At 37.9% G+C, this 25,481-nt stretch overlaps 1 protein-coding gene across 2 annotated transcripts in view; it reads right to left on the reverse strand.

Moving 5' to 3' along the window:
- The window catches only part of SPPL3 (signal peptide peptidase like 3), a 121,619-nt gene that overhangs the window by 14,022 nt on the left and 82,116 nt on the right, over positions 1–25,481 (reverse strand). For both annotated transcript variants that reach the window (XM_046640028.1, XM_046640027.1), the window contains exons 3-6: positions 9,323–9,411; positions 3,227–3,346; positions 2,225–2,303; positions 1,227–1,339 (exon numbers count right to left, since the gene is read on the reverse strand). In XM_046640028.1, the coding sequence (XP_046495984.1) occupies positions 1,227–1,339; positions 2,225–2,303; positions 3,227–3,346; positions 9,323–9,411 (401 nt within the window). The remainder of the gene's footprint in view (positions 1–1,226; positions 1,340–2,224; positions 2,304–3,226; positions 3,347–9,322; positions 9,412–25,481) is intronic.

The raw sequence follows: 25,481 nt of genomic DNA on the forward strand, positions 1-25,481 counted from the left end.
GGTAGTATGGCCGAGCAGTCCAAGAGATGGAACAAGAATGTTTACCTCAGGGTTACTTATAATAGAAAAAGATTAAAAACAATCTAAGGATCCAGCAGCAGTTAAATAACATACACATAATGGAATACTCTGGAACTATTAAAAAAGGCTATGATACACTTTTATGTAATGATATACACATGTATTTATATCATTACATAAAAGGAGTCTGTTGCATATCATATAACACATATTATACATGACATATTATAATATATTCCACATATATTTATATATAACGTGTATTGTATTACAGTATTATCCAATTTATGCAAGAAAGTACAGTCTACATAAGAACTTGCACACAAATGTTCATGGCAGCATTATTCATAATAGCAAAAAAAGTGGAAAATGATGAATGGATAAAGTTGATATACCTATACAAGTGAACAGGATTTGGCCATAAAAAGAAACGAAGTACTGATACAGGTTACAACACAGATGAACCTTGAAAACATTACACTAAGTGAAAGAATGCAGACCCAAAAGGTCATATATAGTTTTATTTATGTGAAATGTCCAGAAGAGGAAAATCCATAGAAACAGAAAGTAAATTAGTGGATGTCTGAGGCTGGGGTTGGGGGGAATGGGGAAGCGACTGCTAATGGGTGTAGGTTTTGGAGGGGGGCTAATGAAAATACTCTAAAATTGATTGTAACGATGGTTGCACAGCTCTGTGACTATACTAAAAACCACTGAATTGTAAACTTAAATAGGTAAATCATATGGTATGTGAATTATATCTCAAAAAAGCTTTTATTGAAAAATCTTGAGGGGCTTGGCCCCGTGGCCGAGTGGTTAAGTTTGCGCGCTCCGCTGCAGGTGGCCCAGTGTTTCGTTGGTTCGAATCCTGAGTGCGGACATGGCACTGCTCATCAAACCACGCTGAGGCAGCGTCCCACATGCCACAACTAGAAGGACCCACAACGAAGAATAGACAACTATGTAGTGGGGGGCTTTGGGGAGAAAAAGGAGAAAAATAAATAAATAAATAAATAAAATAAAAAAATCTTGAGAATGTGGATAAAAATAATAAAAAACTCAGTGATACATAACACCATCTTTGGATACCTAATATTCATGGTAATCAGAAGTCATATTACTAAAACAGAGAAGCAGAGGAAAGGAAGACAAATTTAACTATAAACTATATTAAAATTTCAACTTGCCACATATTAGTTACTCACCATCCATGAGAAGCCAATGGCCAGTGAGAACCCAGATGAGGACGAGCATGACAGACAGAGAGAACGATAGTAACTCAGCAGCAGTGAAACGCCCACAGCAACCAAAGGAAATCCTAGAAAACACACAACATTCATTGGACTAATGGGCAGTCAATTATATTCAATAACCAAACTTGCCTTTGGTTCTTCATGATCAGAGCTCATGGTGGCTAGCTGAGAATAGTAGGCAACACTCAGATACCTAGAATTCCAAAATATCCAAACCTCTTTGGAGTAAGCTGTAGAAAGCTCAGAGGAAGTATACTTCTGCATCCATTTGATAATGTACTTTTTATCCCAAATTATCAACATGGGTGTTTGTAAGTTTAAAGTGACAATATCAATCTTCGGAGAATCTAAGTATAGGGGAAATTTTATTCTTATGAGGAAAACAAAATGAAGAAAGTCAACAATTCAATTCATTTAGCAAAGATGAGTAAATATTTGTACAATGGTAAATCTATTTGGTTTATCACTAGTTCCTGGGAAAATCAGCTGCCCCAAGTGACCGGCTTCCTAAGTGCACACAGCATCTCCACTAACAAAGCATTTTGTTTCTATGGAGCAATGGCTTGGGGGGTTACGGTGTGAACAGTGGGATTAAATCTAAGTGGCTAATACATATTCTAGGTCACCAAAGATGAAAGGCAAAGAATGTTTGAGTCAACCATTATTGTAAAGAAATGAAAACGATGCTTCAAAATAAAACTGGTCATCTTTTAATAACCTAAGCAGTCAATGACTCTGACTGCCTAAGATTTGTTTATATCTCCTCTGCTATGAAAAGATACAAAAGGAAGTACTACCTCCCAGTATTAAAGATCAAACATCTCACTTGCCAGTCTTCTGGCATTTGTGTGCTCCAGTCAATATCAGAAATTCAGACTCCTAATAATACTATTAAGTATAAGAAAAACATACACAAGTTTATGATTTAGAGGAAAATCCTCAGTCCTTACTTGTTCTGAGGTGAACAGGGTCTTGTTAAATACTGGCACATCGGGAGAAGAAGAAAAGCAAAAGCTATCGTTGCAAGAACTAGAGAAAGAAAACGTATGGTTAAATTTTGTTGTTTATTTTTCACCAGTTATAAGAAAAATGGCATGACTTACAGAAACAATCATTGCCTAGAATGCTTTTCTAGACAAAGTGAGTACAATTAATTTAACTAGGGAAGAAAGTATCTCCCTTTAGCATTGTACAGATAACCTCTTTAAAAAAAGGGACCTGGGGCCGGCCCCGTGGCCAAGTGGTTAAGTTCGTGTGCTCCGCTGCAGTGGCCCAGGGTTTGGATCCTGGGCATGGACATGGCACTGCTCGTCAGGCCACGTTGAGGCGGTGTCCCATATGCCACAACTAGAAGGACCTGCAACTAAGATATACAACTATGTACCAGGGGGGATTTGGGGAGATAAAGCAGAAAAAAAAAAAAGAAAGAAAGAAAGGGACCTGATTTGAAATAGGAGGAAACATAGGTAGGTTTTCTCATTCTCTTCTGTCTCAACAAGAAAAGATAAACAGTGGACCAGGGCGTGATGTCCTAACAAGTCTAGCATTTCGCTGATATTTTATACACTTCCATCATCATTTAGCTTGAAAACTGAGCAGAGAGCTGACCGTTAAATTACTTTGATCAGCTATCAATGTTTCTATCTACAGAAACATTGGTAGGGGTGCCATTGACCACTCTGGCAAACTGGACCTTCTGGTAACCTACCAGACAAGGAGTCACAGCCAAAGAGATCTTGCTTTAGTGTCATAAAGCTCAGGAGTTTTCAAACCCCTGGCTCTTCGTTCAGAATGTGTTGGCAGGTCTGAACTGATGATATATGTTATCAAGCGGTTCAAAGAGGAGTAGGGGGGAGAAAAAGCCAGACTCAAATTTTGAATAATGATTAAAAAAAAGGTGAAGAAACTTCCTTTTAGGTTACTGTTAAGTATAGACAGAGAAACTCATTTACCTGCTGTACATATTGTAAAAACTACTTGAACTGAGTCAAAGAAGAAGAACATTACTAGGAGAGAGACAGATGCTCCAATTGGGAGGAACAGGGCCTGGGTAGAGTCAATGGTTTGGATACCTGAAAGAGAGACAATGGGACAGATTAACAATTTATGTAACAGGCACTGTGCCCATGTGCTTTAGATATATTAACTCATTAAATGCAGACAGTTCCAGGAATTAGCATGTAAGATACAGATTATGCAGGCCCTCTGATTCCTTCCCAATGAAATTATGAGCTCCTTGCTCTCTTCACAGTGCCTTCACTATAGTAGTTGCTCAAGAAATATTTGTTGATTTGACCTCTACTACCTCCTGGTGCTAACCATCTGGATGACAGGGTGTGCCCCACCACCCCCAACCACCACCTACTAAAAAAAATCAAGAACATTAAAAGGTAGTACAAATTCAGATCAGTCAATTTGAATACATTTGTAGTGTTATGTATAGGTTTGGTAAAAGGTGGTATAAACTCACTGACTAAAATAATTTCTCATCATCTGTGGATTTAATGTACTCAGTTCACTCTTCCCCATTGTTGCTAACAGCTGAGGAGAGACTGGGCGGGCAGGGGAGAAAACAAGACATATCTGAAAACAGTAAATCAGAAAAATTATTTTATGGGAACACTTTTAAGGCACAAATAGGAAATATATGGAGGAAAACACTCTCTTGGAATAGAACAGGTTTTAGCACAGTGGTTCTCAATTCTTGGCTACTCAGTAGAATCACCTGGAGAACTTAAAAAAATTGCAATGCCTAAGCCCAACTCCAGATCAATTAAACTGAAACCTCTGGGGGTTACAGCAGGCTCAGCTAAAAACTCCCCACAAAATTTTATTTTGCATCCAGGGTTGGGAAACATTAATAGATTATTTAGTAGAGAAGGAAAACATGTCAAAATCTGATAACCACTGAATGAAAGGAAAAAATTACTAATTTTATCTTGTGTGCTACCTACTTTCAAATTAACCCTGCTGAGATATCATAAGGTGTGTGAGAGGAACCAAAGAAGAAATTTTCATACAACCTATCATAAAGAAATATTAGAAGTAAGTCTCTCTTCATTAAATTAAGGCTATGAATAAAATATATTCATGACCGTGACCAAGACGAACATAACTAGACACAAAGGGTTGCAATCATCAACCAACATGTAAAATTGCTGCTCGGTATTGAAATTCTCTCCCCAAGAGAATTACTTAGGGATTTTGGTGAAATAAACTATTAAACATTTCTACAAAACAATTTGCTTCTTATTGGCTGGGCAGATGAGTCAAATAATTCACTTAGGAATAGGGTAATTCAGTTTAGGAAGAGTGATCTATTTGTCAAGATAAACAGAAATGATCTGGTGAAGAGCTCGGTCTGAACTACAGTCAGACCCATCAGCCTGGCCCATGGACCATTTTAGGGGGAGGTAAATGTTAAAGCGTCTTATGAACATTTTTAAGACAAAACTCTATGGAATCTTTTATTTCACCTAAATAATCTGTGTGCTCTACAATAGTTCAAATAGAGGAAACTTCACTTCAGGTGTTTTTCACAACAGAAAATGATGGTTTCTCAAATAAATGATTGTTATACGGTAAGAAACAAATCTTTAAAAAAGTCTATAAATCTTAAAACACACACCCACGCTCCCCCTCTGTAAAACAAAGTATCATATAGTCTACAGATTAATTACACCGGTTTAAAAAATGGACAGAAAAATTTAATAGCTGGCTAGAATGACAACTGTTTATAGCAAGTTGGGTATATGAGAAGTATTTATAATAAATCTAAATTTTAGAAGGAGAGCCTGCAATTAAAATGCAAAACTGAATACAAAGAATCTTTCTAGAATATTAGATAGAATGTCTGGATTTTCGGTTTTTGAAAGCACAGGTTTTAAGCCAGAAGGTATGCTCCCATCAGTTCTACAGGAGGCCCCAGAGAGCTCACCCAACAGCAGTGGCACAGGGCAAGTGAAGCTCCTTTAGCTGATGACACTATGCTTCCTAAAATAACACGCACGACTTCAATACTGCACTTCCTAAAGGTCTGGAGATAATGGTCCCAAAGGGGAAGGGGCCAACTAATTAGAAATTTTAGCCAGACTCCAGTGACTTAAAAACAAAACAAAACAGAGCAGCCAAAATTGGGGGGACTTAAGTGCAGTTGCATTATCTTTAAAGCCAAAATCAACATAAGAAATAGGCATGGTGATGGAATTAAAAATTATGTACAGAGATGATATTTTTAGCATTCAGTGAACAAAGCTGCAGGCTAAAAATATGTCTGGCCATGAAAGAGACATTGAGCAATACACCATTGTATTACTGGTAACTGTTAAGAAAGTTACTGATTTTGCACCTCCTTGAGAGAAGCATGTTTTTGACTAACTATTACCGAACACCTGTTATACACACACTAGTTAACCTGGAGGGCTTACAAAAAAGTCATTTCCAGATTTGTGGAGTTTACAGTCTAGGTGGGGAGATTAAGATGTCTATCTCTTTTAATGAAGAGAATTCCAAGAGTACACCTCCAGTAATCTTCAGAGTTCAAATAAATTACATGGGCAGGCTAGTAAAGGACTTGAAGATGTCAGATACTGGGCGTGGGGTGGCTTTTTTTTTTTCAAAACCCACTTAATACTAATTAAAAGAAGGACTGATGTGCTAGGGGGAAAAACACCCCTATGTAGGTTTCTTGGGGCAGATGTAGGGGTAAGACAGGAGCTAGAACAAGGTTAGAGAAAACTGAGAGGACTTGGAGGGAACTCCCTCCCATCCACTTTCTTTCTGACTCTTTTTATTGAAAAACATAACACACATACAGAAAAGTATATGAAACAAAAATGTCAAGTTCAATGAATCATCATGTGGCTAATACCATCCAGGTCAAGAAACAGAATCGTGCCCAGCCCGGAAGTCTTCTTGTGCTCCTCCCAATCACTCTTTCTCTTTCCCCCAAAGGGAACTACTATGCTGGCTTTTACGATACTTTCATCTTTGTTTTACTTTCTATTTTTCTACCCAAGCATGCATCCCAAAATACTAATATTTATTTTTCCTGGTTTTTGAACTTATATACACTGAATTATATAGTATGTATTTCTTTGTGTCTGGCTTCTTTTGCTCAACACTGTGAGAAACATCCGTGCTGTTAATGTAGCTGTACTTCACCCATTCTTCAATCTTTTTCACAAGTCCCTTGATTGTTATTTATTTTGGGAGTAGGCAACTGCATCCTTTAAAAATTCTCTCTCTACTCGCTTTCTCCTTCAATCAGTTTAGAACACTCTTGTCAAAACCTTAACACTAAATTCACACCTTCCTTTTCTTAGAACTTTCCCCCTAATTATTCTACACTGTTGATAGTTCAGGACTTCAATCTCTTCAGCACCTACACAATCTCTTGTGTTTCTCTGTTCACCTTTCTGGCTATTACTATTTCTTTGATTTTTGATAAACGTATCCCATTTTCCATGCCATCCCTTTTCTCTGGAATGGTGTCATACTCCATAATCAGCTACTGGCCTTCTCTGCAACGACTATTTCTTTCATTATGTTGTTCCTAATTATGTGGACGTGGGCTGCATTCTATCCAATCTGTGCTATCCCTTTTGGTATCCATGGTCCAGATGAGGCACCGCGAAATATATTTGCTGAGGTTAATTTAGCACAACACAGGAGGTGGATTTAAGAAAATGATCATTTAAACAACCATCTATCACTCTTTAGATGCTAGTTAGAAATGAGAAGCAAAAAACTGATGTTACCAGGTAACTTCCTTCCACTGTATGGACTGACCTAACCATTTACTTATTTGAGGATAAAATGGTACTTAGACACAAAGTATCAATTTCTCTTAGTTTTCTGTGATGTGCAATGTATATCAGATTTGTAATCTGGTTTAAGTACATCATTCATATATATGCTGTATAACACAGGACTTCTAAAGAGTTTCAAGAGTATAAAATGATTTGGACGAAAACGCTGACAGAAGGTAAGCTGCTATGTAATAATTTAACTTGAAAATCGGATATTGACACTAGGTTTTACCTAGTTCCTGGTAAGTTACTGGTATGGTATTTTACCTCATACAAGGATCTGTGACATAAGTTTAAGAAAAGACTCATTATACTTAAACGATTCTACCTACTGTATTTACTATACCCACGTTACTCTGCTGGGGACAATAAAACACAATAAACTGGGCAAGCATAATTTAGTTGAAGGGGGATTATAATAACTAGAGAAACTGAAATAGATACTAAGTGATCTCTTTTTAATTTAACTTCTCAGACCCTCCCTCCATCAGTATTCTCTCTAACTCTGTATTAGACTCCCAGCACTTCCTCCCTATTAGGTGGTGACGTTAACCTGTCCTATAAGTCGTGCTCATTCTCTCCTCTGTGCCTGCTCTTACATGCTCCTCCCACCTGGAATGACTTCTCCACCAATCCAAGTTCACTGTTTCAAGCTTCAAGTCAAACTCTCCTTCTCTAGCAAAGAGTCTCCTACTAACTTGACTCACTGTTGCTCACCCCAACTTGCCTTTCTCTTCACTCTCTTGGTACACATGTCAAAATGATTTCATCTCTAGTGCTTACTGTATCTACTGATAGCAGATGCTTGTTCAGGACTCTGAGGCTGTGGTAAGGGTCTGTGAGAAAAGCTACCTGCTCTAGGTTTAGGATGGGAAGTGGTATTTGCTGTCTCTGTCTCAGCACTTTATTAACACCTTGGAAAGTATTTTGGCCACACTGCCTACATGACAGCTTCAGTACCAGCTCTCGTACCTTTGCATCTTTCAAAATACCTAATAGAATGTGGAATGCATGGAAGATACCCAACATCAATCTCTTAATATTATCAAATTAAGTCTCCTTTATTCTATTCAATCCTCTTTTTACACTAAGCATTACCAATTTTCTAACTCTACTGAGATACAATTTGCATACCATAAAGTTCACTCGTCTTAAGGGTATAATTCAGTAACTTTTTTGGGGGGTCATAAATTTACCCAGTGTGAAACCATCATCATACTCTAGTTTTAGAACATCTTCAACACCTCAAGGAGATCCCTTGTGGCGGTTTACAGTTAATTTCTCCTTCCCATCCCTTGCCCCAGGCAACCACTCATCTGCTTTCTGTCTCTATATATTTGCCTTTTTGAAAATTTCATATAAATGGACTCATACAACATGGAGTCTTCCCTGTCTGGCTTCTTTTATTTAACATAATGTTTTGAGGTTCATCCACATTGTAGCATGTATCAGTATTTTATTTTTTTGCTGAGGAAGATTAGCCCTGAGCTAACACCTGTTGCCAATGTTCCTCCACTTTATATGTGGACTGCCACTACAGCATGGCTGACGAGTGGTATAGGTCCACGCCTGGGATCTGAACCCATGAACCCGGGCTGCCAAAGTGGAGCATGCCGAAAAACCACTACACCAGGGGGCTGGCCCCAGTACTTTATTCTTTATAATGCTGAATAGTATCCCATTGTATGGATATACCATATTTTGTTTAGCCATTAACTAGCAGTTTATGTATCTTTGAGTTGTTTCTACTTTTTAGCTATTATCAATAATGCTGCTGAACACTGGCCATGCAGCACACTTCTATTTTTTTTAAAGCAAATATTTTTATAAAATCTTAAATATCAGAGGAGATACAATATTCAGTTTTACAAGTACTTCAAGTAGCTATCTTTAAGAGTCACTGAATGAATTTATGATCAACACCTACAAAATTTATCAACCTCACCAAGGGATTTACATGAAGTTACAAGCAGGCAGATACTTATCTATCCTGCTTATCTTTAAGAAAATAGAGAGTCTCAGCAGCAAGCTTCCAGGCATGAGTTAAAAGCAGTATACAAGAAATCAGTAGCTCAGTTTCAGAACATAAGAATTTAACAAATTATATCATACAAATTAAATTTTATTATTATATCAAACACAAATCCTTAAACCCAGTAAATTATTAACTGGTGTTACAGAAAGACTCAAATTAAGAAAACGACATGTATGAATGTTAACTGACATAAAAAGCCTTACTATTATTGGTGCTGTTGCCATTGAAAGACCCAGAAGAACTGTTATTGTCTTTCTCCTTATCTTGATTTTCAAAGTCCATATTAAGGGACCTGTGGAAAAAATTGTACAGGTAAGTTTTAGTTTCACTTAAGAAAGAAGTAGGTCAGAAAAGTAACGACACGATATTTTAAAATGCTAGGCATTAGGAAAGAAAGGAAGATCTCTTTTAAATAATTTTGCAAAAGAGTTCTCTTTGACACATTCTAAAAAACAATTTACATTCCTTCCAACATGTCAGTTAAAGAGTTTTCCTGACTGCAGGTAAAAGCATTCCATTGTGACTGACTCTTCCAGCAGTATCCCTGTGCACGTCCTTACTCCCTTCCTTATGACAAATACCTACAAGGACAAATGCTGGGTCAGAGGGCAAGCACAATCTTGAGACTTTCACATACCACACAACCGCTTCCAAAAAGGGCAAAAAATTTACCCTCCAATAGCAGTTTATGAGAGCACCTGTTTCTCCACATCTCGTCAGCCTCCATTCAGCAATGACAAATACCTGAGTTTCTGCTAATTTGCAACTGTTCTAGGTACCGGACGGACAATAAACAGTGAGTAAAACAGGCTCTCGTGGGTTTTACAGTCAAAGAGGGGGGAGGCCGAAAATAAACAATAAAAATAAGTTAAATATATAGCATACTAATGGTCAGAGTTAAGGAGAAAAAGTAGGAAACGAAGAGGTTAGGTCTGAAATTTTAAGCAGGCCCCCCGGGCATGACTTCCCAGTCAAGATCTGAAGGGTGTGGTCATTGTCAATCTGGGGGACCAAAACGTTCTCTCTGTCCTAATTTAGAATTCTTTAACTATTAAACAACTTTGTGCATGTGACCTTGCCCATTTCTTTCTTTCTTTGTGAACTACCTGTTCAAGTCCTTAACTCATTTTCTACTACTGTGTTCTTTTAAAGAAGGGGTTTATGTGTCCAAAAGAACTTCCTGCGATGAAGGAAATGTTCTGTATCTGTACCGAACAACATGGTAGACATTAGCTACACGAATGCTTGAAGTGTGCAAGTGTGACTGAGGAAGTGAATTCGGTATTTTAATTAATTTACATTTAAATAATTTGAGAGCTTAAACTTTAAAACTCTTAGACGAAAACACAGGGGTAAATCTTCGTGACCTTGGATTTGTTGGTGGACTCATGGAGAAAATAAGTGCTAATCATACATCTGAAGGGCCTTGTATTTAGAATATATAAAGGAATCTTACAATTCAATAATAAAAAGACAACCCAATTAAAAAATGGGCAAAGCATCTGATCAGTCTGGCAATTTTCAATTTCTTTAATAAATACAGGGCTATTCAGGTTATCTACTTCTTCTTGAGTGAGCTCTGGCAGATTGTGTTTTTCAAAGAATTTGTCCATTTCATCCTAGTCATCAAATTTATTGGCATAAAGTTGTTCATAGTAGCCCCTTATTATCCCTGTAGTAAAATCACCTCTCTTATTCCAGATACTAATTTTGTCTTTTTTTGCTGATTAGTCTGGCTAGAGGTTTACCAATTTTATTGATCTTAAAAAATCAGCTTTTGGTTTCACAGATTTTTCTCTAACAACAGAGAAAATCTATTTCATTTATTTTGGCTCTGACTTTTATGCTTACCTTTTGTCTGCTTACTTTGGGTTTAATTTGCTCTTTTTTCTAGTTTAAGGTAGAAGCTTAGATAGATCACTGACACCTTTTAATTCTATTTTAATATAGGTATTTAGAACTGTAATTTCACTCCTAAGTACTACATTTGCAGCATCCTATAAATTTGGGGTGTTGTTTTTTCATTTTCTTTTAATTCCAAATATTTTCCAATTTTCTTCTTGATTTCTTTTTTGACCCATGGAAGTGTGTTAGTTTTGTTTCAAATATCTGGGGATTTTCCAGAGATCTTTCTGCTGTTGATTTTTTATTTGATTCAATTGTGATCTGTTATGGACTGAAGGTATGTATCCCTTAGAAAGTTCATCTGTTGAAGCACTAACTCCCCAATGTGATGGTATTTGGTGATGCGACCCTTGGGAGGTAATTAGAGTTAGGAGGTCATGAGGGTAGGATCCTCATGGTGGGATTAGTACCTGTCTAAGAAGAGGTATCGGAGAGTTTGCTTTTTCTCTCCATGTGTATGTACTGAGGAAAGAGCACATAAAGACACAAAAAATCAGCTATCTAAGAGCCAGGAAGAGTCCTTACTAGAACCCAACCATGCTGGCACCCTGACTTTGGAATTCTAGCCTCCAGAACTGTGAGAAAATAAATTTCTGCATTTAAGCCATTCAGTTTGTGGTATTTTGTTATGGCATTTCAAGCTAACTAATAAAGATTAGAGATCATACTTTGTATGCCTTGAATTCTTTTATTGAGACTTGTTTTATGTCCCAAAACATGTTCTATCTTGGTAAACGTTGCATGTTCACATGAGATGAATGAGTTTTCTGTTGTTGGATAGAGTATTCTATAAATGTTGGTCAGGTGGTTGAGAATACCGTTCAAGCCACTATATCCTTGATTTTCTAACTACTTGTTCTATCAATTACTGAGAGAGGGGTACTGAAATCTTCAGTTATGCTTGTGGATTTATTTTATTTCTCTTTGAAGTTCTCTATCCGTTTTTGCTTCATGTATTTTGAAGATCTTTTATTAGATGCATAAACCTTTAGGACTACAGTCATGCATTGCTTAACGATGGGGACACGTTCTGAGAAACGTGTTGTTGGGTGATTTCGTCATTGTGTGAACATGATAGAATGTACTTACACAAACCTAGATGGTATAGCCTACTAGAGACCTAGGCTATATACTACTAATCTTATGGGACCACCATCGTATATGTGGTCTGTTGTTGATCGAAATGTCATTATGCAGCGCATGACTGTACTGTATCTTGTTGCTTAACTGACACCTTTATCATTATGCAATGTTTGTCTTCTTTGTGGTAATATTCCTTGCTCTGAAAGCTGCTCCGTCTGATATTAATTTAGCCACTCCAGCTCTCTTTTGATGAGTGTAAGCAAGGTGTATCTTTTCCCTTTTATTTTAAATCTTTTTTCTGGCTTTATATCTATAGTGTGCTTCTTTGTCAGCAGCATGTAACTGGATCGTGCTTTTTAATTCAATCCAACAAATGCTACCTTTTAATTGGGGCATTTAGCCCAATTTTATTTAATGTGATTATTGCTGTGATTATATTTGAGACTATCATGTTGCTACTTGTTTTCTATTTGTCCTATCTTTTTTTTTGGTGCCCCTTTACTTTCCTTCTTTTGGATAATACAGTATTTTTTATGGTCTGTTTTATCTTTGTTTTCTTATTAGCTGTAACTCTTTGTTCTTTTATTTTAGTGGTTGCTGTAAAGTTTATATATTTTTAACCAATATAATCTACCTTCAAGTTATATTATATTTCCTCCTGTATAGTATAAAAACCTTACACCAGATTACATTTACTTTTTCCACCCTCAATCTCTGTACTATTATTGCCATGCATTTTACTTTTACATGTTATGCTATAAACTCCACAATATACTGTTACTATTTTTGTTTGTACAGTGAATTATCTTTTAAACAGTTTTAAATAGTAAGAAAAAAACCTTTTTATATTTAAGTTGTTACCATTTCTGGTGATATTCATTCCTTTGTGTAGATCCAGACTGTACCATTTTTAATCTGCTTGAAGTATTTCCTTTAACATTTTTTGTACTGCAAGTTGGTTGGTAACGAATTCTTCCAGGTTTTCGGGGTCTGAAAACGTCTTTATTTTGCTGCCTCCTTCTTCTTCCTTTTTTTTTGGTGAGGAAGACTGGCCCTGAGCTAACATCTGTTGCCAATCTTCCTCTTTTTCTTCCCCCTCCCCAAAGCCCCAGTATATAGTTGTATATCATAGTTATAAGTCCTAGTTCTTCTATGTGGGATGCCACCACAGCATGGCTTGATGAGTGGTGTGTAGGTCCATGCCCAGGATCTGAACCAGCAAACCCTCGGCCGCCAAAGTGGAGTGAACTTAACCAATATGCCACCAGGCCAGCCCCATCTTCATTTTTGAAAGATATTTTTGCTATAGAGTTCTTATGTTGACAGTTTTTTCCTTTCATATTTTAAAGCTGTTGTTCCACTGTCTTCTCACTTGTACTGTTTTCAATGAGAAATCAGATGTCCATCCTTACCTTTGTTCCTCTGTATGTAACATTTCTGCCCCAACCGGTGGCTTTTTGGATTTTTTCCTTTATCAATGGCTTTGAGCAATTTGATTATGATGTGTCTTGGTGTAGTTTTCTTCATGTTTCTTGTGATTGGGGTATATTGAGCTTCTTGGATCTGTGGGTTATAGTTTTCTTCAAGTTTGGAAAAATTTTGGCCATTATTTCTTCAAGGGTTTTTCTGTGCCTCCCTTTCTTCTCTCTTTCAGAGACTCCAATTACTCAAGTCTTAGGCCGTTGGAGGTTGCTCTTTGATACCCAATGATAGCTCAACGATACTCTTTTCATCAAAAATTCTTTTTTTTCTTTTCTCTCCTTCATTTTGCATAGTTTCCATTGCTTGCCTTCAAGTTCACTAATCTTTTCTTTTGCAATGTCTAATTGCTATCAATCCTATCCAGTGTGTTTTTGGTTTCAGACATTGTTCTCATCTCTAGAAGTTTGATTTGGGTACTTTAAAATATCTTCCATGTATCTACCTAACTTTTTGTACATATAAAATACAGTTATAATTATATCTGTTTTGATGTACTTCTCTGCTAATTCTAACATCTGTGTCAGTTCTGGGTTGGTTTTGATGATTATTGTCATCACTGCTCCTGTTTTCCTGCCTCTTTGCTACCCGGTAACCTCTGCTTGTATCCCAGACGTTGTGAATTTTACCTTGTCTCAATATTTTTATATTCCTATCAGCTGCTTGATATTTTTATATTCCTCTACATCTTCTTGAACTTTGTTCTGGGATGCTGTTAGTTACTTGGAAACAGTTTAATTTGTTCAGGTCTTGCTTTTACGATTTATTAGGCAGGTCCAAAGAAGTGCTCAGTCTAGAGTAATTATTCTTTACTACTGATGTAAGGCCTTTCTAAGTACTCTACTCAATGCCACAGGAATCATAAATTTTTCCAATATGGCTGGTGGGAACAGGTACTCTGCCCTCTAATCCTTCTACATTATTCTTTCTTCAGCCTTATGTAATTTCCTCATATGCATGCACTGACCAATCTTCTGATGAATGCTCAAAGGGTCCATCTGCGCATCTCTGGGGTTTTCTCTCTGTAGCTCTCTTCTCTTTTGTACTCTGTCCTATTAATTCTAGCTGCCTCAGTGTCTCTGGACACACAGCTCTGTCTCTTTGACTTATAGAATCTTTCTTCCTGTACCACCACCTGCAAATTGTTTTCAATGGTTTTTTTATTTGTTTTTGACAAATAAAAATTGTATATATTTGAGGTATACTACAAGATGTTTTGATATATATATATACCTTGTGAAATGACTACCACTATCAAACTAATTAACATATCCACCACCTCCCATAGTTACCTTTTTTTGTGTATGGTCAGAACACCTGAGATCTACTGTCTTAGCAAATTTCAAGCATACAATAAATTATTATTAATTATAGTCACCATGATGTACATTAGGTCTCCAGAACTTATTCATCTTGTAACTGAAAATTTGTACCCTTTGATCTATAGCTCTCCTTTTCCCCCACCCACCAGCTTCTGTAACTACCATTCTACTGTCTGTTAGTGGGAATTTGGCTTTTTTGGGTGGTGGTCAGGGGAACGGTGCTATATTAAGACAGCTGGAAAAATGATCATCTCTCAGAATCACTGTCCTTTGTTGTCTGATAAACAGTGTCCTGAAAGTCACTGTTTCAGGTGGGATGGTAAATCCAGTTCCTGTTACTCTATCTTGGAAGTAGAAGTTGCTCCAGGTAGTTCTTTTAAATATTCAGGTCCCGAAGTGAGCAGATTTTGAAGTGAAGGAGAGGCCTCTTTTCATGTCTTGTTCACGTTATTAAGTACCTAGGGGTACTAGAACATTATTGAGTTTTATTCCTCTCTTTAGGAGAGTAGAGGATGCTATCCTGGAGAGGTCAGAATTCTTCCTGGAAGAGACTCTTAACCAAACTACTATGCTCAGGTCCTACTGATAATGCTTTTCTTCACTTCATGGTTTCCTATCCATATGACTCAAAATCTCTTGCCAGATTCAAGAAACTTGCCCCTCTACTATAATAGCTTGACTCCATCTGCCATTTAGTTTCATGCGCTTTCAGTTACTGTCTGAAACTCCCTTATCTGTTACTGGTGCTGGAGATGCTTCAATTGGTTATGTCTTCAGTTAGAATGGGTGACCTGACTAGGAAAGCCTGTGGAGTAAACACTGGTTAGGTACACTTCACCCTGGGGTCCCCTTTAAATTTGGCTAAGTAGTTCTTTAGCAAACTGCTCCATTAGAAGGGCAGCCCTAATACATGACAAATTCCCCAATAAGACCAAAGGGATGGATATTTTTACATGTGGCAGAGTTCCCAAAACACGGTTAAGACTCCTCTTCTGAATATGGTTAGGATTCTGATGTGTTGGCTTTCCTGGGAGTTTTTAATTTAAAATATCCTGGATTTTAGAATACGCATCTTCTCATATCTAATATTTGGGGCCTTAAATTTTCCAGCCATTAGAGGAAGACACTTAAACAGAGATTAAAAAGTACACTAGCTGCTCCTACCTCAAGTCAACACTAGAGAAACTGTTAGGAAGTCTGGCTCCCAAGATAAACTTTTCCGTCAATTTTGATTAGTTCCACAACCAAGTAGATACAATGTTTTGCATATATTTCCCTTCCCAAGATACCTGTCCTAGTTTCCAGTACATTGTTTCACTTCTATGGTCTTTTAAACTTTAATTCATGTTTCTCATGGAAGAGCTTATCATTTGTAGAGAGCTAAACTCCACAACTGTGATGTAATTCACAGGAACCTGTCTGGAGTCACCGGAACATGACTGCTTCTTCCCTGTGGGCATGCTTTGGAAAAGACATGTACTCATTTGAATTTTTCAAAGTCACTTATGAACGGACTATAATAATAATAATAACGCCACTTGTTATGCCTACTCTTCTTCTCAGAGTCTGGAGACAGCAGACTTTACAGGAACTGTTAGCTACATCTCTACCCTGGGGGCTGGCTATTACAGATGGTTAGCTTCTCTTATGCTTTCTGTTGGCATTATACTGACAACCTGGGCTGGAAAGTTGCCAGTCACTTCCTAGGCACAGGTGTTATCGAGCATCTCTCCTCAGATTGGGTACACGAGACTGGGTGCTGAGAGTAGAATAGGGTAGGCTTAAGGGTTATCGAACTCCATTTCAATTTGTTGTTAGCTGAGGACTATTTAAAACTCTATCCTGGCTGTTTCAAGGCAAGAATTCTCCCTGTTTTCAAATACCAGTAGGTTGTGGTTAACTTAAACCAGTTTAGCTGTTCCTTCTTCTTTGAACCTAGTCTGGTAAGAAGTGCTGCAGGGACGTGAAAGCTTCAGGAGGCTAATGACGTACTATGGGGGGCGGGGAGAACAAGCAAGCACTGTATATAACTTAAAGCTTGCTTTGAATTTCTCATTGCCTCAAATAAGCCTAGCTAAAATCAAGCCTGATCATTAGAGGCTGACCATGGGTCACTAGTGCATAAAATAGAAATCTGGTTAAATGAGGTTGTGGGGCCCCACATATTTGCTCAAACAGAGAAGATTCCTATATTCCAGCTTTACAAAACGAAACGAATGGACCTAGGGTTAGCAAACCCCAGGCCATTGTGACTGGGGTCCTGCAACAGTTTCCACACTGCACAGCTGCAGCAAACTTAAGTTATTTAAATAAAGTCTTTGCAGAAGACTCTGTTTCCTCAGCTATCCAGGGGCCATTCTGAATTACGGGGCTTTTGTCCTGACTTACATGGCAATGTTTATTAACTCTACAGACATGAAATTGCTTGGCTGGACCTCGAATAGTTTGTTCCATCACCACAGAAAACTACCCTTTACTCCTCTCTACTCCCCCCTGCCATCACAATCTTACTACTATACAATAACATACAATATGATATTAATACATCATAATGTTGCTACTAGACATTCCATCCAAATTCTACCCTGGCTATTTGCTTAATAAACACCAAGTTTGGGTTTAAACTTGAAATCAGTGTTTAAATACTATCAGAAAGACTTGAGCTACAGTTGTTTCATCATAGACAATGATTTACCATTGCAGAAAAATCCATCTAAATTATAGCATATTATTTGCTATTTTTGTCTTTTCATCAACTATAACTGAATAGGAAGTAGTTATGGGTCAAGTTGTAGAGGGGAGACAAAATTCCAATTATTGATGCTCACACAGAACCTACATCAAGAACCTACTACTAAGAACCCAGGCAGGAGAGGCGGTCTTCTGACTAAGCAGCTGAAAACGTCCTGAGGGGGAAAATAATGATAACAGCTAACCCTTATTAAGCTCATACTGTCAGGCACTAGGCTGGGTGCTTTGCAGCCAAGATTTCTTTTGATTCACAGAATAACTTCATGAGTAGGGTGACCACAAATCAAACTCAACACTGTCTTGGTTTGGACATTAAGTTATATGATCACCCTACCTTCTGGAGATTTTTTTTTTCTCCTGAGGAAGATTAGCCCTGAGCTAACATTCGCCTCCAATCCTCCTCTTTTTGCTGAGGAAGAGTGGCCCTCAGCTAACATCTGTGCCCATCTTCCTCTATTTTATACCTGGGACACCTGCAACAGCATGGCTTGATAAGCAGTGCACAGGTCCGCACCTGGGATCCAAACTGGCAAACCAGGGGCTGCCAAAGCAGGGTGCGCAAACTTGACTGCTGGGCCACTGGGCGGGCCCCCTTTTAGAAATTTTTTTATGGACTGAATTATACTCTCCCAAATTCTTATGTTGAAGTCCTAATCCCACCAGTACCTGAGAATGTGTATTTGGAGACAGAGCCTTTAGAGAGGTAAATAAACCAAAATGAGGTCATTAGGATGATGCGTGTTTTTTATAAGAGATTAGGACAGAGAGAAAGAGACAGACAGACACACACACCACACACATGCGCACACAGAGAGCAGACCACGTGAAGGGCACTATCCACACGTGAAGATGGCCATCTATAAGCCACTTCAGAATGAAACCAACTCTGCCAAGATCTTGATCGTGGACTTCTAGTTTCCAGAGCTGTGAGGAAATAAATTTCTGTTGTTTAAGTCACTCAGTCTGTGGTACTTTGTTATGGCCGCCCCAGCAAACTAATACAGATGCTCTATCATTATCCATATATGGCAAGGAAATCAAAGTTCCTATTATACTACCCTGCCTTGGTTCTATCATCTCCCCTTCCAAAACGAACAAACTTCTATTTTTTTTCTGCAAAGAGTAATATATGTGATTATTAAAAAACTCAAATAATAGAGAATGGTACAAAAACAACAGACTCCCATAGTCCTCCTCTCCAAAGATATATACATTTGGTATATATTTGCCTTTCTTTCTTTGTTTTTGGTGAGGAAGATTGGCCCCAATCTAATATCTGTTACCAATCTTCCTCTTTTTGCTAGAGGAAGATTGTCACTAAGCTAACATGTGTGCAAATCTTCCTCCATTTCTTGTATGTGGGATTGCCACCACAGCATGGCTTGATGAGCAGTGTGTAGGTCCGTGCCCAGGATCCGAACCTGCGAACCCCAGGCCACTGAAATGGAGCACGTGAACTCAACCACTATGCCACCAGGCTAGTCCCTATATTTGCCTTTTTTAAAATGAGGATTAATACACATCACTTCACAAATTAATTTTTTATTCGACAGTTTGCCAAGGACATCTTCCCACATCAGTACATACTGCTTTTTCTCATTAAAAAAAAAAAAAAGCTGCACAGTATTTCTCCTTGAGTTAACTTGATCTGATAACATTTGTGAATGAGTTGCATATATCCTGCCTCATTACAGAGAAATATTAAGACAAGCAACCTTTTACAAGCAGATGATATAGTTTTATCTTGAATTGGGTGGGGTCCAAGTGACAACTAAGCTTGCTAGCTAATTACTGTCAGAAAGAATGACAACTGATTGACATTCTTCAAACTCAAATTGGTATATAGGTATAAATCCCGTGTGCCTTTTTTGGTGACTTTGATGTACACTTCACAAGCAGTTTATCACAGACACTCCATCAGGAAGTAGTTTAACATTCTTTCAGCGCTTTAATAAGATTTCATTTTGGCTGAGGTGGAGATCTGGTCGTATTCGCTCTGAATTTTTTCAGGATAAAACTAATTCAGCTGTAAGGAACAGAACTTTGGGAAATCAACTACTCACGTCTTTATACACTAGACTGCATTATAAACGATTCTCTGAGGAAAGCCCCAGGCCTGGGAGAACTTCCACTGCTTGCCCAGGACAAGGGGAAATGTGGGCTTACAGTCAGGCCTTTTTAGATTCCTTGGTTCTGATAAAAATACAAATGTGCTGTGAGTACTGTTAAGACAAAGAGGTCTGTATTCAGGTGGCAAAAGAGTACATGTCTGGCTGCCAACATTTATCAAGAGATCAATATTCAGGAATAATCAGTTGCAGAACTAACAACCCATTCATTTCTCCAGGTATTCTAACATATAACCTTTAGACCACAGTAGGCTAGTAATCTGAACCACAACTTTCTGCTGCTGACTTGTGCACTCCCAATTTTGGCAAAATTGCTTTTGCTGTAATGTATTTTCATGAAATGCCACCAGCTTATATTGAAGAGTATTAATTCATTCAACAAACATTTGAATGCCCGTAATTAAATGCTATGAAACTCAATGTTGTATCCTCTTTACGAGGGTTTTTGGGATAAATGTCTGTCTGCTGTTAAGACCAAGAACAGTGGGCAAGTCACCTGAACAACTGGGTTCTTTTTATCCAAAGGCACTGTAAAGTTTTTAATTTCTTTCTTTCTTTTTAAAGTTGGCTGCTAGAAAGCTTACTCTCGTGTTTGTGGACCACCAGCAGTGAGGGGGTTGGCCATTACGGTATGCACTTTTAAAAAAGACTTATTTTTGGCTTTACTTTCTCTCCACCCATACTTTTTCTTTTCTTTGGCCCCATTTTAATTTACCTTATCTCATCACAACTTGCAAAACTTAGTGAATGGCCTGAAATCCTTTTGAACAGGGCAGAGCAAAAGTAAACAACTGCAGGAAGCAAAATGGAGCTGAGAACATGTTTACTGAAAGTTATTCATCCATTTAAATTCTGATAGACTACACTGTGAATACTGGAGGAGAAAAGCAAATTGGGATTTTTTATCTAAATATTTTAAGTACCATGTTTTTTGATCATCCTAATATTGGAAGCAGGCACAATGAAGGAGAATTCACTTGGTCAAGGAAACGCTATATAGTTGAACTTGGCTTTAAGCTAAACATGTGTTCCTAGGAAACTTACAGTGATTTTAAAAAATGGAACATTTAAAAATGAACTGTTGAAACCGTTAAATATATCAAGGAACTTGTCTATACACATTACAATGTACATAAGCATTCCCTATGTTATCTAGTAAGTTCAGATTTCTGTATATGATGTTTTCTCAAAGTAAGACAGATTATGAGACAGCAAAAGAGCAGCTCAAAAGATAAACACCTCATATGCCGTTGGAACATCATAACATCTGTAAGACTGGTCTAACTTTACAATTACATGCATTTAGTATGAAGAGGAACACAGTCATATAAGTGCACTGATTATTATCTCTGCAGTCTTATTAACCCATTGTCTTCCTGGAGTAGGTTTGGGTATAAGCAAACAAATTGCCCTCACCATTGAAGAAAGCACAGGCAGGTGCTTGCTTTGCCTTAAAAAAGGTAGTAGTTACTCTACAGTTACGAAAGTTCCATTATTCCTTTATACAGCAGTTTTACATTTATAGTATTATATAAATATAATGTATGTGTTCTTATCTATAAGAGAGAGAGAAAATAAAGTGTAGCTTCCTTTTGGTTTCCTTTCAGATCTATGTCAAACCAGTTATTTTCTGACTATGACTCCTTATGGGACAGAAATCAAGTGTCATGTCAGTACAGGCATGAGTTGCTTAACGACGGGGGGAAGTTTTGAGAAAGGCATTGTTAGGCGATTTTGCTGTTGTGCGAACATCACAGAGTGCACTTACACAAACCTAGGTGGTTTAGCCCACTACACACCTAGGCTATATGGTACTAACCTTACGGGACCACCGCCATACGTGCAGTCTGTTGTTGACCAAAATGTCGTTACACAGCACATGACTATAATAAGACGCCTAAGAAATGTTAAGTCAACTTCACGTTGTAATTCCTGGGTCTATCTGTTCATCAGAATAGTTCCTTTCTATTGCTTTCATTTTTCCCTCCAGTTAGTTTTTTGTTTCTCTCTCTCTCTCTCATTCTCTCTGTTAAATGCTCTCCTCTAGGTCTGTCAAACTCTTTGGGGACATACTGATTAGATGAGTAACTATGTTCTTTTTTTCTGAGCAGCTGGAAAGATTAAGGAGAGACAGGTGTTAGCTTTAAGTAATATAGGAAATCTAGCAAGGCTCAGCCAAGGGATGGCAAACACAAGAGTTCCTTAACTGAAGATTTGTTTTGGCCTTCAGAATCTAGTTTTATTTGGTATAGTTTTTCCCTCTGTACTTAGAAATGTGAAAGCCCGGTGGGAAATAACCAGTACAATCCACAAATCTTTTATCCTATATTTTATAATCCTTCTCATGTCTTTGCAGCTGTAAATAAATAAAATGTGATAATTTAAATGAGTAAATAATATATTTTTATGGTCCCAAATCAGAGGAGATAAGAACATACTTGGGTGGGGAGCTGGGGGGCAGGAGCAATAAGGATAATGCTATTCAAATTCAAGAAACATTTTTTGTGCATGTCCTTCACGGAAAGAAGCATGACAGTCAATCAGGGAAGGCAGAAGAGAAAATTTCAATGGTAAGTGGCAGTGACCCATCAAGGACAGATCAAGGATGAAGACTGAGGGGAACTTTGTTTGAGTCAGCACAAGGGAAAACTCTGGGAGTATCAGAGGAGAGTCAACAGAACTGTGAAGGGTAACTAACATATTAGTAAATGTCCTTAGAATGCTACCAGAAATTAAGAATGAACAACTCAGAAAGTCAAGAAAAGAGTTATCGAAGTGGGTGTGTAGGTCACTTGAATGAGGCTAGGGGTGCTGGGCGCCCATCCCGAGCTTACTGAGTCAATCTTCCCCAGATGATTTTTACACACAGTAAGGTCTGAGAACCACTCCTGAAGAAAATAAAATTCCCCAAAAAGACATTTTTAAGAAAGCTCCTCAATCCTTCCGACTTTACTGCCAGGTCAATTTAGTTTCTTCAGATTTAAAAGTTTATTATTGTTCTCAATAGCCAGCAGCAGTAAAGTTCTACTGGAGTTTGAATCCCAGCTCTGTCACTTGGATAAGCTACTTAAGACATATCTGGGCCCCAGTTTCCTCATTTGTAAAATGGGAATAACAATATCTATCTTGTATAATTGATGTGAGGATTAAATGAGACCTTATGTAAGGCACTTTGCACTGTACCTAGCACATAAATGCTCAGTAAAATATTAGCTATTTTCATTATCATCATCATCATCATCATCTTGGTTTCTTTAATACAGTTAATGTCTAAGTAAAAAAAATTTATAATAGCTAACAAAAATCATACATCTCCATCAACCCCCTCACAGCAGGCAACGGAAGTCACTTACAACATTTAAGAAGCCTCTAAACCGTAGAAAGCCCAAATGGTAGAAGTCAGGCTGGGAAGCATCATTCAGCACTTGCAGGGCACCCACCTGGCTGTGCTTTAACGAAGAATTCCCTGTAAGTCACAGGTCGGTTCTTCATCCAGCTATCTGCTGTTTATGTCAAAGCAAGAATCAAGGAAATTACTTTGCTACTAGTTTTATCTCACTGACTATTGCAATTTTCGTTTCTGCTACGGCAAAGAGGTATTTTTGAGAAGAGGCATACATAAAATCCCTCATGGCCCTAGGTCAATGAGTAAAAAGAATCTGTCAGGTTGAACTACGTGAAACTGCCAATATTTGACAAGTTGTGACCTACTAAAGCAGTAATTTCGGTATGGTTTGTTTGTTAAATACCTAGAAAGTGAAGTGAAAATTTGTTGTAAAAATATGTTTGATTAGCGCCATTAAAACAATACATTTACAACTCACTCTGGAAAGCTTAAAGAGAGATAACATTACAAGTCAGAATATAATTAATACTATACCACTATTGTTATAAATTATAGTGATATTTGTAATTAATGAAACAACTTTCAAGATAAGGGTCTACAGAGGTTGCTACTTGCCCAAAATTTAACAGTGGGAAGAGCCAGATCAGAACCACTATGTGTCTCCCGACAAGCTGTATCTGCTTTGTACCCATGAAAAATCTACTTCTCTTACAGAGCTTCCCATTTCAAAAACGGCACCACCACTGGATCCCGTCGTTCAGACCATAAACCTTGACTCCTCTCTCTCACACACACTATATTCACTCCATCAGTAATCTTGTCCTAAATCCGCCCAATATTAGCCTAGTTAAAGCCAGCATCATTTCCTGCCTGTACTAGGTCTCCCAGGTTTCCCTTACTCCATTTTGCCCTCTTACCCAACAATCTATTTCCTATACAGAACCCAGAACAACCCGTCTGAAACACAAACCAGATTATGTGACTCTCTGCTCTCAACCCTCTGTTAAAGGTTGATTTCTCCAACTGCACATGGAACATTCTCCACGATAGATCATTTTTGTTAGGCCATAAAACAAGTCTCAATATATTTAAAAGGACTGAAATCATAAAAAAGTATGTCTCTGCGCATAATGGAATTTAATTATGCTGCTGAAATTCCTTTCAACAACAGAGAATTCTGAAATATCTCCGAGTATTAGGAAAGTAAGCAACACCTTAAAAGAACCCATGGGTCAAAGAAAAACATCACCAGGGAAGGTAGGAAATATCTTGAATTGAGTGAGATGAAAATGAAAACATAACAAAATTTATGGGATGCAGTTAAAGCAGTGCTCAGAGGGAAATCTGCAGCTTTAAATGCCTGTGTTAAAAAGGAAGAAAGGTTTCAAGTCAATAATTTGAGCTTCCACCTTAAGAAATTAGAAAAAGAGGCACAAACTAAACCTGAAGCAAGCAGAAGGAAGGAAATAATAAATATTAGAGAGGAGGGGCCGGCCCAGTGGCGCAGCAGTTAAGTTTGCAAGTTCCACTTCTCGGTGGCCCGGGGTTCGCCGGTTCAGATCCCGGGTGCGGACATGGCACCGCTTGGTAAGCCATGCTGTGGTAGGCGTCCCACATATAAAGTAGAGGAAGATGGGCACGGATGTTAGCTCAGGGCCAGGCTTCCTCAGCAAAAAGAGGAGGACTGGCAGTAGTTAGCTCAGGGCTAATCTTTTTTAAAAAAAATTAGAGTGGAAATCAATGAAAACAGAAATCAAAAATTAAAAAAAATTGGGGCCAGCGTGGTGGCACAGTGGTTAAGTTTGCACATTCTGCTTCGGTGGCCCAGGGTTGCTGGTTAAGATCCCAGGTGTGGACCTATGCACTGTGTATCAAGCCATGCTGTGGAAGGCATCCCACATATAAAATAGAGGAAGATGGGCACAGATGTTAGCTCAGGGCCAATCTTCCTCAGCTAAAAAGAGGAGGAGGAGGACTGGTGGTGGATGTTAGCTCAGTGCTAATCTTCCTCAAAAAAAAAAAAAGTTGTTTCTTTGGAAAGATCAACAAAATTGATAAACTTTTGGCTAGACCAACCAGAAAAAAAAGAAAGAAGAGACAAATGACTAAAAACTTAGAGAGAGAACACTACTGACCAACAGAAATTAAAGAGGTTAGAAAGGAACAGTATGAACAAACTGATGCCATGAAATGAGGCAATGTAAAGGAAAGGGACAAATCTTAGAAAGACATAAATTACCAAAAGTGACTGACGAAGAAAGAGAAAATCCAAGTAGACTTACAAGAAGTAAAGAAAGAGAATTAGTAACTAAAAATCTTCCCACATGCAACCATAAGAGAGCTGGAA

The sequence above is a fragment of the Equus quagga genome, chromosome 15, assembly GCF_021613505.1.
Source record: "Equus quagga isolate Etosha38 chromosome 15, UCLA_HA_Equagga_1.0, whole genome shotgun sequence".
In the NCBI taxonomy this organism is placed as follows: domain Eukaryota; kingdom Metazoa; phylum Chordata; class Mammalia; order Perissodactyla; family Equidae; genus Equus; species Equus quagga.